General features: G+C 43.0%; 2 protein-coding genes across 6 annotated transcripts in view; both read left to right on the plus strand.

Moving 5' to 3' along the window:
• The window catches only part of MYO5A (myosin VA), a 99,132-nt gene extending 89,576 nt beyond the window's left edge, over positions 1-9,556 (plus strand). For all 5 annotated transcript variants that reach the window (XM_066195883.1, XM_066195879.1, XM_066195881.1 and 2 more), the window contains 6 exons: positions 888-977; positions 1,685-1,835; positions 2,652-2,934; positions 3,743-3,917; positions 5,256-5,336; positions 6,197-9,556. In XM_066195883.1, the coding sequence (XP_066051980.1) occupies positions 888-977; positions 1,685-1,835; positions 2,652-2,934; positions 3,743-3,917; positions 5,256-5,336; positions 6,197-6,349 (933 nt within the window). In that variant the 3' untranslated portion in view covers positions 6,350-9,556. The remainder of the gene's footprint in view (positions 1-887; positions 978-1,684; positions 1,836-2,651; positions 2,935-3,742; positions 3,918-5,255; positions 5,337-6,196) is intronic.
• A 1,358-nt stretch (positions 9,557-10,914) lies between these two features.
• Positions 10,915-13,417, plus strand: part of MYO5C (myosin VC) — a 33,360-nt gene continuing 30,857 nt past the window's right edge. Inside the window, exon 1 of the mRNA XM_066196746.1 lies at positions 10,915-10,977. Within this exon, the coding sequence (XP_066052843.1) occupies positions 10,951-10,977 (27 nt within the window). The 5' untranslated portion in view covers positions 10,915-10,950. The remainder of the gene's footprint in view (positions 10,978-13,417) is intronic.

The following is a 13,417-nucleotide window of genomic DNA, read 5'->3' on the forward strand; positions in this document are numbered from 1 at the left end:
CAGAGTTTGCAGAGTGAGTCTTCGTTAATCTTCTTCAGAGCGCTTAAATAAACAGTTTCATTTGCAGTTTTGGTTAACAGATTCCTCATTTGCTTCACCTACAGATTAAACTGATGATAATATGTTACTGCCCAAAGTCTTTGCAAGGAGTTGGCTGGGAGAGTTCAGGCCAGGTGTATCTTGAAGGCATAATTAAAACATAAATATGTTTTATGCTTACATGGTTTTTTTACTTTTTAAATGAGAGAGATGTGTCAAAAGCCAAGCCTTTAATCAAACTACAAGTTTTGAAAAAATACTTAGTAAACAATCCTGCTGGAGCTTAGATATCCATAGGAATATTTGGACATTTTTAAGTGAAAGAAGTTCATGTTCTGGTGCTCTAGAACTATTCAGCATATACTTGATCCTGTGTTCTTTGCTGGGGAGGGTTTGTTGTTTTGTTTCATTTTCCATACCAGGCTGCCAAAATGGTTATGATGTAAGTGGCATTCATCAAAACTGTTGTTTCCTGCTCCTCCTGCTGACTCTTTATCATCCCAGTCTTCCCCGCTGGGCTCTTCGCAAGAGTCATTGGGTATTTTGGGAATACAGTCACATTGCCCTTTGATTTCTGCCCAGAGCAATTAGGATGGGTCTGTAAAACACAGAAAGATCATCCCTGTGGAGGAAATCATATTCAGGAAAAATACTAAGGAAAACAGGGAGGGTGTTAAATGGCACTTTGCCAAAACCCTTGCTTTCCAAATTCATTACTGTAATACACAAAACATCAGAATGAGGATCTACTAGAAAGTGTATTTTAAATGTTTAGTTGTGTATCTTGCATTCTATTATTTTATTTCTCCTAGCAGTCTTTGCTGAACTGTGTTTGTTTCTATCTTCAGAAAAGAGGAGATGACTTTGAAACAGTGTCCTTCTGGCTGTCGAACACCTGCCGATTCTTGCACTGTTTGAAGCAGTACAGTGGAGAAGAGGTAAGCAGTGCTCTTACTCTGGTCTCTCTTGCTCTCCAGTACTGTTGTCAGTATTTAACAAATATTGCATAAAAGATCTGGTCATAGTCTCTTAAAATGGCTACACCTTTTGGAATGATGGTGACAGCATCAGTGGAAAGCAGAGGGATATAAGATTTGAACCAGCTCCCCTTTATTGCAGGCTGGGACCCAGAGTCTAGATGAAGATGACAATGGGCTCCCAAAAGGGCCGGCTCAGATTAAGCAGGAGAATCTGGCAGCTCCCATTATGGTTTTTAGCAATGATTCACTGCACTCCCTATAAAAAGGCCATATTAAGCCCTTTAGGTGTAGTATGGCAGACCAGTTGATGTTTGGAGGCTCTGATATGCCCAGTTCCTCTTTCAAGCTTAACTGGGCTTTTGGCCATAACTGGCCAGGTGAAAATGCCCATGCTGGAGTGGGAGGGAGTCTTGCCCACCAGAAAGCTGGCAGAGTTTGTTCCTGTGTCACAGACCTAAAGTTTTGAGTTAAGGAAGCAGATGCTGTGGGCATCATACTTGAAAAGTAAATCCTAGCATCAGCCTCAAAGTTCCAAACGGAAATTGTGACGGGCTGTAACTTAAGGAATTATTTGTCAGTTGCATGAAAGAAAATGCAAACACTGGGTTTGTGTAATATTCTTGTTCTCTACTGAAACATTAATTTCTGTTATTTTATGAATTCAGGGGTTTATGAAGCATAATACACCTCGTCAGAATGAACACTGCCTCACTAATTTTGATTTAGCTGAATACAGACAAGTACTGAGTGACTTGGCTATTCAGATCTACCAACAACTTGTCCGAGTGTTGGAAAATATTCTGCAACCAATGATTGGTAAGGCAAAGTTGAATTCCTTAAGCTTCACAACACAGTACCAAAATGAAAATCATGATGGTGGTAGTAGCTGTGTCTCGTATTTCTTCCTAAACAGTAGTTTCCATAATAGTTCTTGTATTCTGTTCATAGATGACAAAGACTATTCTGGACAGGTTGGATTAGATGAAAAACTAAACGGTGACTGGTTCTTCTGGCAGTGCCAGAATAAATTGGTATACCTTATTCATGCTTGGCATTTGCAGGAAGACGCTGTCTGGACAATCCGATATTTGTTGCTCTGTCTGTTGGGAATTATCCCGTAGAAAAATTAGACTTTAAGTACATGAGAACTCTTAATTGAAATTAATGTGGAAAAAAATGTTTGATTGTTGTTATGGACAGCAGTGAGGAATTAAATCACAAGGAGTGATAAAGCTAACAGTCAGGGAGGGTTTTTTTCATTAGGAATACTTTTAATTTTCTGTTCAGATGGTACTCCCACAGAAATGTTCATGATGCTTTCCAATCACAATATTTAGAAGAATGGAACAGCTCTCAGTTTGCTGACTCTGCTGGTCATATGACCCTGGGAGGAAAAAAGTACTTTCCTGAGCTACACTCAGACTATTCTATTAAACACACATGCTGGAATCTTTGTAACAACCCTGTGAACTTTGATTTTGCAGAACATAGTGGAACACACAATTTCTGGAGATCATGGTAAATGGTGTCTAGCAGAAAGGCAGCCTGCTCTCTCTGCTTTGCTGTCTTGCACATTATGCTTGTGTGTCAGCATTTTTCAGTCACTACAGTAATGCTGTCCATCAAATGCAGTTTCAGGAATGCTGGAGCACGAGACCATCCAAGGTGTCTCAGGGGTGAAGCCAACAGGGCTGAGGAAGAGAACCTCCAGCATTGCTGATGAGGGCACCTACACCTTGGACTCCATCATCCGGCAGCTGAACTCCTTCCACTCGGTGATGTGCCAGCATGGGATGGACCCGGAGCTGATCAAGCAGGTGGTCAAGCAGATGTTCTACATCATCGGGGCCGTGACGCTCAACAACCTCCTCCTGCGCAAGGACATGTGCTCCTGGAGCAAGGGAATGCAGATAAGGTGGGACAGCTTGCTACAGTTCTCTTCAATACACTGCTGGAAATCTTACTGGACTCTTGACATTGCTGAGTATCATTTTGATGGGGCTGCAGATACCTGGAATATTTCTTTTTCCACACGCAAACACGTGCACATGATGTTAAACTGATCTCGGTGAAATTCAGTTAACAACGGCTTAGTTGACTTTGACCAAATCCTACCTGACATTCAAGGAAATGTGGCAGAAGCAAAGCAAAAAGTGTTTCATTATCAAGCGGGAATCGGAAGTGTAGGTGAAATGTTGGTAATTGCTTCCTCAGCTTTTAGAGAGTAGCAAACATACCTGCTGCTTTTTTTCGTATACTGGTGGTGCAGTGGATTTCTCTTTGTCTACACCAGTTTGCTGCATCCTGAGGTAAAGCTATCTGAATCATCTGGATTTCACATCACTTGTCCAATGGATTTTACTGGCATCTGTCAGGAAGTTTAGCCAGGGCATTCCAGTCCCTCAAGTTACCTCCCAGAGCCTCAATGTACTTTAACATGGATAACATCTCATTTGCCTTTCTTCTTACCACATTCACACAATTAATAGGAGCAGAAACAAATGGGAAAGACTAGTTGGTGGAAATATTTGACCATAGTTTCTAACTGTTATGAAAGTCAAAATCCCTGCCTTAATTGAAAGAAAACAGTGTGAAGACAAAATAACAAGAAGGAAAAACACATAAGGACAAAGAGGTAGCACTGGGAAAGAGAAATTGCACATGCTTTCCATTAATCCATAATCAAGCATTAATGTTCTTGATGCTTTTACCTCTTTGTACAGATACAATGTGAGTCAACTGGAAGAATGGCTACGTGATAAAAATTTGATGAATAGTGGGGCTAAGGAAACCCTGGAACCCCTCATCCAGGCTGCACAGTTGTTGCAAGTAAAAAAGAAGACGGACGAAGATGCAGAAGCCATTTGTTCCATGTGCAATGCACTGACTACTGCCCAGGTGAGCAAATCCTCATTGTCTGTCTTGCTGTCCCTCCTGAGCAGATCTCTGCTCTGTTGGTGTTTGCTATCCCTGCCAGCACTGCTGTCACGCATGAATCGGAGGTTTCATACTTTGTTTTGCTAAAACAGATTAAGTTGGAGGTGTGAAAAAAGGACCAGACCCTTTTGAGTCTGGTGTTTGAGATAAGTTTTGAAAAAATGAGAGGAAGCTCAGTAGATTGTGCAGGGTGCAGTGCTATACACAGTCTCTCAGATTTTGGAAATCCTTAGAGAAAAGTTTTCATTCAAAGGCATCTCTGTACTCCAGACAGCTCTGCCTAGGATAGTAGGAATTGATCTTTCTGCCATCAGGGTTGGTATCCAGCCAAGTTGGTGGACAATTCCAACAGAGCTGTTGTCTCTGAGTCTGCAAACAAGAGTGTAAAGTTACTGTACCCATCAGCCTCAAAGGCTGAACCAGGTGGATCTCAGTAAACAGACTCCTATTTATGAGAGCTCAGATTTTGTACGGATATGTTGCCCTTCTTTTTCAAGCCATGCTACATTTGCATAGAGCCTGTATAGGAATAAATGGACCCAAGCATCTTTGATGCTCGCTGAACAATTTTCACCAGGAAAAGGAAGAAATTTCCCTATTTCTTTCACATTTGTGTCAGCACTAGCAGTTGCACTGATTAAGCCATTTTGATTGATTAATTCACATTACTGGAAAATTAGTTTTCTACTGAATAAGAAGTTAGAATTCCTAACTAATGTTAGGAATGTGTTTTAACCTTTTGACAAAGTGTCTTGGTTTTTTAATAAAGGGAATGGTAAACAAAAGAAGAGATTTTTAATAGGTTTTACAAGTTTCACCTATAATATTATTATTATTTAAAGTCCTTGTTATGTGATTCTTTGCTTTGATTTTTTTAGCCCTGTTTTTAGAGAAATAGCTCACTCTCTTGAAAAACAGAAAAGTTGTAAGACTACAGGTGGTCATGACTACAGGGCCAAAATTAGAGTGATAAATACATTATGTTTTTGTGGCTGGGTAGGAAAACAATCAGGTACTTCTCATGTGATTTTTCCATCATTTGGTATTTTCATCACATATGTAGAAATTCAGGGTTTCTACCTCCAAAGAGCATATGTTCTGAAGGAGGCAGCCATTTAACATGGCATTGAGCAGGGTGATGGAATTCTGCATTAATCAGTAAAGCAAAAAAATAACAGATACGTTTAAATCATTTTCTTTTCTAAACAGCTAATTTTAAAATTGTGTTATTAGTAATCATGGATGTGACTGTTGATTGATCAGTAACATGAACCTGAAAGTGATTGTTCTTCTTCACAGATTGTAAAAGTTCTGAATTTGTATACTCCAGTTAATGAGTTTGAAGAGAGAGTCTTGGTGTCGTTTATACGTACAATACAGGTATGTCTATCTTTTCATCAAAAACCATTTGACTGCTTCTATGAAAACCTCTGATAAGCCAAAATCACTTGCATCCTGAAGTATATTCAAGAAAATGAATTAAACTATGCTTTTTAGCTGTCGTAGTTTAACAGCATTGAAAAGGTGATGTCAGCCTTAAAATTTAAGCAATCACAAGTTCCTGCCTCCAGACTTACATGAAAGTGTTCGTTTCCCTGTCAGTATGTATGAGGTTTTCAGGTGAGAGGTTTTTGTGCTTATTCATCTTTGTGTATGTAAGCTCACTTGTATGAAAACTTTTCCAGCACTAAGATTTAGATATGCAAATTTACTCAGACTTGTGTCTGCATGAGAAGTTCTGTGCCTTGGAAACTGAGGCCTATATCCATACAAAAGTTCTTAATTTAGTCCTTCCATTTTTGTATATATTGGTGAAAAGGAAAAGTTTTGAAAACCCCAAAGAGAAGCAGCCAGTAGAGCAAAATTAAAGAAACAAGCATGAACTTTCTGGTCTATTAGAAACTGAATTACAGTATAGCAAGATAAGGGAAATTGGGACGGTAGAACTGAGATAAAGGTGTAATTCCACTTACTGAAAAGGTCGTTACCAGATACTGGGCAAAATCTTCCTTTTGCAGGGAATTTAAGTATTCCCAGATTGCATTGTAAGGGGGACATGTGCAGAACTGAAGCTGACCAAAGTAACTACAGCTTAATGGCACAATTGATGTAAATGTGTCGGCTCAAGTTAGCATAGAGTGTGTATTTGCACGCATCTGTAAGAAGAAATCATCTTTGTAGGGTGATTGTTAGCAGTCAGCTGGCTAAATGCTGATGCCATCACTTTCTTATGTTTGCAGGTGCGTCTGCGAGACAGGAAGGACTCTCCTCAGTTGCTCATGGATGCTAAACACATCTTCCCTGTTACTTTTCCGTTCAATCCATCCTCTCTGGCTTTAGAAACCATCCAGATCCCAGCCAGCCTGGGCCTGGGCTTCATCTCACGTGTGTGATCCCGAGGATGTCCTGTCAGTGTTAGGTGGAGAACCAGTTGCCTGATACCTGTACCTGTTAAAACATAGTGAGCCACTAAACCCACGTTTTCTGAACAGCAGCCTGTCTAAGCCCAGATGTGTAGTTAAGGTAGCTGGGAAACTGCACGGCAGCACCACAGGGTGAATGCACATAGAAAGATGTGCATTTGTGCTCAGTCACTGCATTTATGAGGACATCACTGATTCATACATTTGCAGAGTATGGAAATCGGGCTTGGACAAAAATTGTGTCTTCAGCTGTCTAGAGACATTTTTAGATCTTTAGTAAACATATTTAAATAGTGTAAATTAAAATCCATATGTAATCTTCTCATAGGTGGGGACCAATAGGGACAGTCACAGTCCTGGACATGGAAGACTTGAAAGTAAGGCATTTTGTAGTAGAATACACAGTCACGTGGGAGCCTGTTACATTTAATTTGTAAAAAACTGGAATGGAAAAACACAAACTGGCAATATATAAAGTTATTTCTTAAACCACTTCCTCATTTATGTCAGTTTGACATAAATTGTAGTGATAAGTCTTATAGCTCACTATATGCTCTTAGGTGTTCATTTGTTAGAACTGTGGTTTACCAAGCAAACTAAATTGCTGCTGCATATTCTGTTGTTTTAAATGTATGACAGTATCATACTAAGCACTAAAAATAAGATACTTCATTTTTTGTTGTCAACCTTATTTACAGTCTGTTGCAATCTGTTATTTTAACTGGATTTTTGCACATTGTATCAAGTAACACCTGTAGAGGAAAATGGTAACTAAGCACAAGTAGCACGCTGGAAATTATACATTTAGTTATTTTTAAAAGTAGTTAGCTAAAAATACAGAATCTTGAAGCAAACGATCAGAAGTCAGTAATGATTTTAGTATTTATTTAGGTTATAGAGTCTGTCTAATGTTGTTCTTTGTTTGTAGACCCCAGAGATGACAATGTGTATTTTGAGTATAATCTCTCGGTTTTTTGCCATTTAAAAAAAAAAAAAAAACAAACAAAAAACAACCAACTGAGAAAAGTCTTCTTTCACACTGGAATATGAGAGGAAAAACTTTAATAGAAAATTTCTGCAGTAGCCCAGGGCTCTCATTCTTAGAAAGGTTGACTAACAAGAAAGTTAAGTAGGTTTTGACTATGATGCTGTCACTTGACTATGATTCATGCTGATTAAATGGTTGGAAATCAGAGTGCATAATGAGAAACTGAGTTATTTTGAATGTTGCACATTTTACTGGAAAGATCTTTCTGTCTCACACATCTTGGATCTGCGATATAAAATGCACATTTCACCATGTGAGGCACAAGCGCGGAAGCCTTGTGTAAGGGGTTCCAGTGCTGTGGTGTATGGCTCAAATAGACATGTAAAAATAAAGCCACACACATTGCTCAGTCACATTGTGCAATATTTTTAATGTATTATAATAATCTGCATCTTAGTGTTAACATTAATTTATTTTACAATATTGATAAATAACCTAGAGGTACACTATTAGACTGTTTGGTGCTCCTCTGTTTGCCTGCAAATTCACAGAGAAAAGATTTGCTGTTAAGCAGACTGAAACATTTCAGTTTTGTTTTACTTGAGAGGCAGACATGCTGTTTGTATGGTTGCTAAAACTGGAAATAAAGACAACATAAACTTTGTCAGTATCATTTTAAGATGCTTGTGTCATCTTATATTCAAATGACCCATATTACATTTGATGGATCATGTCAGTACTTCCAAGAATTTATACTGGTAAAAGGGTTCTGAATGATCTTTGCTAAATGATTTAGATTGTTTTCCTCTGCATCATATACCAAACACTCCTTTTTTCAAATGTTACTAGATTTCTGAAACTCTGGCTGCTATGAAGTGGCTCCAAATAAGTGTAAGGTCGTTTTCAGACTGTCAGGGTACTGTACTTGTGAGAATGTAACGGCAAAGTCTTCACATCCAGTAACAAGCTTAGGAAACAAAACACACGAGAACATGCTGACCTACCAATTTTTTTCTCCTATTGAAAAACAAACAATTGGCATTACAGTATGTTCATACTGTAGATCAGGAAATGTATCCACTACTTCAGAGTTAGTGTTTAAAATGTATGCCTAAATGTATTTTTGTTTATTTTTTAAGTTTGTTTACCTGTAAAAAGCCTTATTGTATCGTTTCCTTAAAAAAAAAAGTAGTGTTTAGCAATTTCTAGGTATCATCCTTAAACTCAGTGGTTTGACTGCTATTACTTTTATATCACATTAAAAGTATATGCTGCTTGACATGTTTTAAAGAAAAATATTTTTGAGTTGGAATAGATGTGTAGTTGGTAATTCATCTAACATTTTACATGGCAGTATTTTACATGCACTTTTCAGAAGTAAAATTTCAGTGTGAGTGTATAATGTAACTATCACCTTAGGACTAAAATCTCTTTAACCATGGAATATAATGCAGAATTATTTTAAAACCTTTTTTTTTTTTCCTTTGAATCATTGTTATGCTCTTCTAATGTGGACATATCTTTTATATTTTAATTTATTATCTATTGAGATGATAGATTTTATCAGATGCTGGAAAAATACTAGTCAATGACCCCTTAGAAATATATACAGTTATTCTACAGATTTTGCACAATAATTACCTCATTCAGTTTGGTGTATTTTTATTCCAGTGATCATTTTATTCTGATGTTTAGGACACAGTCTTCTATCCAAATTTTGAAAACTTGTTTCTCACTCTTCAAACTGGGATGGAACATAAAAGTGCTTAAGTCAGTTAAATAAGATTAATCTGATACAGGAAAAAGTAGCATCAGCTTCATTGAAAGTGGATTGATAATCCAGCAACATTTGTTCCCAACTTGGAAACACCAGCAATTGCAATTTGAAGGTCTATATGTAATTTGTGATTTAAACTGAACACATTTCAAATACCATACTAAAACTATGAGTAAACACTTGGGTTTTTTAAGATGCTGATACTTCATGCGGTGAGTAAAAGCCTTTAAACATAGGTTTTCACTTGATGCCACTACAGTACATAGAGGAAAAACAAAACATTGTCAGAATTACCTGAGCTCTGATCTGTTGTAGTGTCTGATGTTGTACTTAGTAAATGTATGCATCATAAAAACTGTAGACTAATAGCTATCACTGGAAGATGTCCAAATAAAAGTACAACTGTACAGTTTGTTTCAGATTTTTTTGGTTGGTTGGTGGCTCATGAGCTGGGTGCTGGCATAGACCCCAGATGGTCACAGGGTTCCCTCTCTGCCTCCATGGCAGGCTTGGTGTTGACTGCCAAGGGAGTTGGTCAAAATCTGAGGATGTGTAAATACACACCCAGGTAGCAGCAGTGTGCCATAAACTGCTGTGCTTAAAGGGAAATGCTTTGTTCAACGTGACCCATTTCTGGTTAGGGCGTTTTGTAATCTAATATTAACTGTTCCTGAAATAAAATGAGTAACTTCACTAGAATATTCCCTTGTGTGCCATGAAAGCTCCTCGTGTCACGTGGGGAGGGCTGGTGGGTCTTGGCATGTATCCACCTGCTAAAACAGGGCACTGTGGTTATTCAAGTCGTCTTCCTCATAAAGGGTATTTGATTGTAGCACCTGTTAGCGCTTTAAAACTCCTAAATGCACTCAGAGTTGTTAATTTTTATCTTATTCTGAGCTTGTCACAGAAATTCCTTTAGAGTGCTCTGTAGGGAGGTGATCAGCGTTCCCGTCGGTTTTCTCTGCTGGGTCAGGACTCCTCCCTCTGGCACCTGCAGCGGGTGCATCATTCCCGGGTCCCCAAAGGTGTATCCGAGGTGACGGCTGTGCCAGGACGGTGACTGGGCGCAGACAGAGCCGGGATCCTGCTGCCCGTGGAACCCGCCCCGCTCTGCCGGGCGCTGCGGTCCCCGGGCCGGGCGGGCAGCGGGGCAGGGCCGGCCGTGCGGGGCCGGGGACAGCGGGCAGCGGGGCAGGGCCGGCGGTGCGGGGCCGGGGGCAGCGGGCAGCGGGGCAGGGCCGGGGACAGCGGGCAGCGGGGCGGGGCCGGCGGTGCGGGGCCGGGGACAGCGGGCAGCGGGGCAGGGCCGGCCGTGCGGGGCCGGGGACAGCGGGCAGCGGGGCAGGGCCGGGGACAGCGGGCAGCGGGGCGGGGCCGGCGGTGCGGGGCCGGGGGCAGCGGGCAGCGGGGCGGGGCCGGCGGTGCGGGGCCGGGGGCAGCGGGCAGCGGGGCAGGGCCGGCGGTGCGGGGCCGGGGGCAGCGGGCAGCGGGGCAGGGCCGGCGGTGCGGGGCCGGGGGCAGCGGGCAGCGGGGCGGGGCCGGCCGTGCGGGGCCGGGGGCAGCGGGCAGCGGGGCGGGGCCGGCCGTGCGGGGCCGGGGGCAGCGGGCAGCGGGGCAGGGCCGGCGGTGCGGGGCCGGGGGCAGCGGGCAGCGGGGCGGGGCCGGCCGTGCGGGGCCGGGGGCAGCGGGCAGCGGGGGAGGGCCGGCCGTGCGGGGCTGTTCTCCACGCCCCGGGGCGGGGGCTGGGCCGGACCGCGGCCACCTGCGGAACCTGCGGTGGCTGTGCCGAGCCGCGGCTGTGCCCCGATGGCGCTGGCGGAGCTGTACACGCAGGTGAGCGGGGCCGGGGAAGGGGCCGAGGGGCTGGGGCAGAGGGGAAGGGGCTCTGTGAGCCCCGCCGGAGCGCTTCGTGCGCCCGCGGGCGCTGGGCACAGCGCGGAGCCGCCCGTGCGGGACATCGCACTACAGGGCACCGTGAGGAGACGCTTCTCTCTGAGAAAAACACTCCTTTTGTGAGACTCTCGGCCTCTAGGAGCAGGTCTCGCTGTTCTCGGCAGCGATTTGGCAACGTGAAGGTTTAACTGCCCTTCCCTGGGCACTCAGGCTCGGAGCACCGCGCTTTCTGTTGGGCAAATATTGAACGTGTGTGGCAGAGCTTGGCCCTGAAGCGAAGATTGTTCCTCCTTAATGCACCTGCTGAAACTTCTGCACAACTTTTCCCTCTTCTCCTGTGGTCACCGGAATGTTGTGACGTTTCGTGTGTTTGCTTAGCTTTAAATAACAAAACCAGCAGGGATTTGTTGGCGATTTAACAAGCCTGTCGCTCATCTATTGCCACAGCAGCTGCTCCCATGGAGCCCGGTGCTGCCGGGCTGGTGGGTCCTGCCGCGCTCGGAAGAACGAACGCGGCTTTCCCAGGAATAATGTCAGGCGGGTGAAGGGGGGAAGGAGTGCGGGTGTAACCCGACACGGAAATGAGCAAACTCCCGTCTGTTTACCTGCGAGGCAGGGTTTGGAGACAGCCAGCTCTGTAGGCTGAGTGCATTTGCCAATGGAGGCTCCTGCAACTCCAGGGGCCTTTCCTGAAGAGTCAGTGCTTTTATCACATTCTTCCCCCTCCCTTTCTCGTCCTTGACCTAGTGCGGTTCATTTTCTTGCATGGGAACACATTGTGTGACCCTGAGGCTGTTTGGTGGTGATACTCTAATTCACGAAGAATAACAGCAAACAAAGAATTCAATTTAACAAACACTTTTTGTAAGCCAGGAGGAGATCAGCATAGTGTAGGAATGATACAAATAACACTTTCTAGTTGGATAAACATGGAGAACACAAACGTAAAGCTAATTTAGCCATGTCTTTCATGTGACCATGGAGTAGATACTTGTGGAGCTGGGCTTTTGTCCCCTTGGTGAGATAGATAGATGGAAACATGGCCCTTACAGTGGTTTGGGGTTGTTCAGAAGACGTCTCTGTGATTTTGGATATTGTGTGAATAAATGCCACCATGCTGAAAGCATCAGCAAAGAGGTGTCATGGAAGCAGCTGAGGTTTCCATGGTTGCTCACCCCTGATGAGCACGAGGTTGGTGTGTGGCTCACTAGAAATGTCAATGTCTGTCCTTAGAGATACTGAAAACAGCTGGAGAAGTCACTGAGCAGCACAGGCTAACTCACAGGATGTTCTTGTGCAAGTCCCTCCTACCCTAAATTGTTCGGTGTTGGTCCTTGGGAGTTAGAATTAAGGAAGCTACAGCTGTACAGTGCACTTTGCAGGGACCTCTGTGGCACCCACCATGGTTCAGTGGGGTTTTTTGGGGCAAAGACACTCATGTTCTGAGGATCTACTGCAGCTTCCAAGGCTGCTTTCAAATTAGAGAGGGAAAAAAGTAGTTTGTGCCAAAACCAACGGTTGCAGCACCAAAAAGAAAGGGAATACAAGTCCCCAAGGTATCTGTGGGTCTGCTCACACTCCATGAAATGGTGACTAATGTTAATTTTTCGAGTAAGCAGCTGCAGCAGTTCTCACAGGTTTATTTAAACAGCTTGTTTCAACTAACCATGAATAGAGCTAGGGTGAGGGAATTAAAGGAAAGGTTCTGCCTATCAAAACAGAAAGATGCTGGAAGAGTATATATTGTAGTTTCTTGTGTGAGTAGGGGCAGTGATGTCGCTTTGTCAAACCCTGTCAGGCTGAGAAGGACGCGGTCCACATCAGTAAAGTAATTCCCCACTGACTGAGGTTTCCAGCTGTGTTATGTCCTTTTAAGGAATGTTGTTCCCCATAGCTTCTCAGGCTGAGCATTTAAAGAAGTTGCTTTTGCTTCAGCATTTTAACTTCAGCATAGGAGATGTAAATGGTTCAAACAGTGTAACTTATATTAAATTGTTTTTTTCAAACCTCTGTGCTTTAGTAGGTTAGAGATACCTTGCTGGGATGGAGCTAAAGTATGCCAGTTGATTGCTTGTAAAGAAAGAAACCAGCCAGTAGTCTTTGAAGTTTGTCCTAGAGCAGGGAAGGATGTTTGGCGGTTGCACTTCAGTCCCATTAAAAAAGGGAACTGTGCAGAGTCTTTCTTGGCTGTGACAATGTACCTATGGCAAAATGCATTCTGAGTTCAGTGTCCTGTACTTGAATTCAGGGAAGTGATTGTCTATACTGGATTGTCTGAATTCTGGTAAATGAGATGCTTTCTCTGGTACTTGCTTATTTGCACCCTCCTAAAAACAAGGTCTCTCCCTTAGATGTATTTTATTCTTTGTTCAGTGTTAGA

Source organism: Chamaea fasciata, unplaced genomic scaffold (genome assembly GCF_029207755.1).
Source record: "Chamaea fasciata isolate MVZ Bird 193981 ecotype frontalis unplaced genomic scaffold, bChaFas1.0.hap1 SCAF_14, whole genome shotgun sequence".
Taxonomy (NCBI): Eukaryota; Metazoa; Chordata; class Aves; order Passeriformes; family Sylviidae; genus Chamaea; species Chamaea fasciata.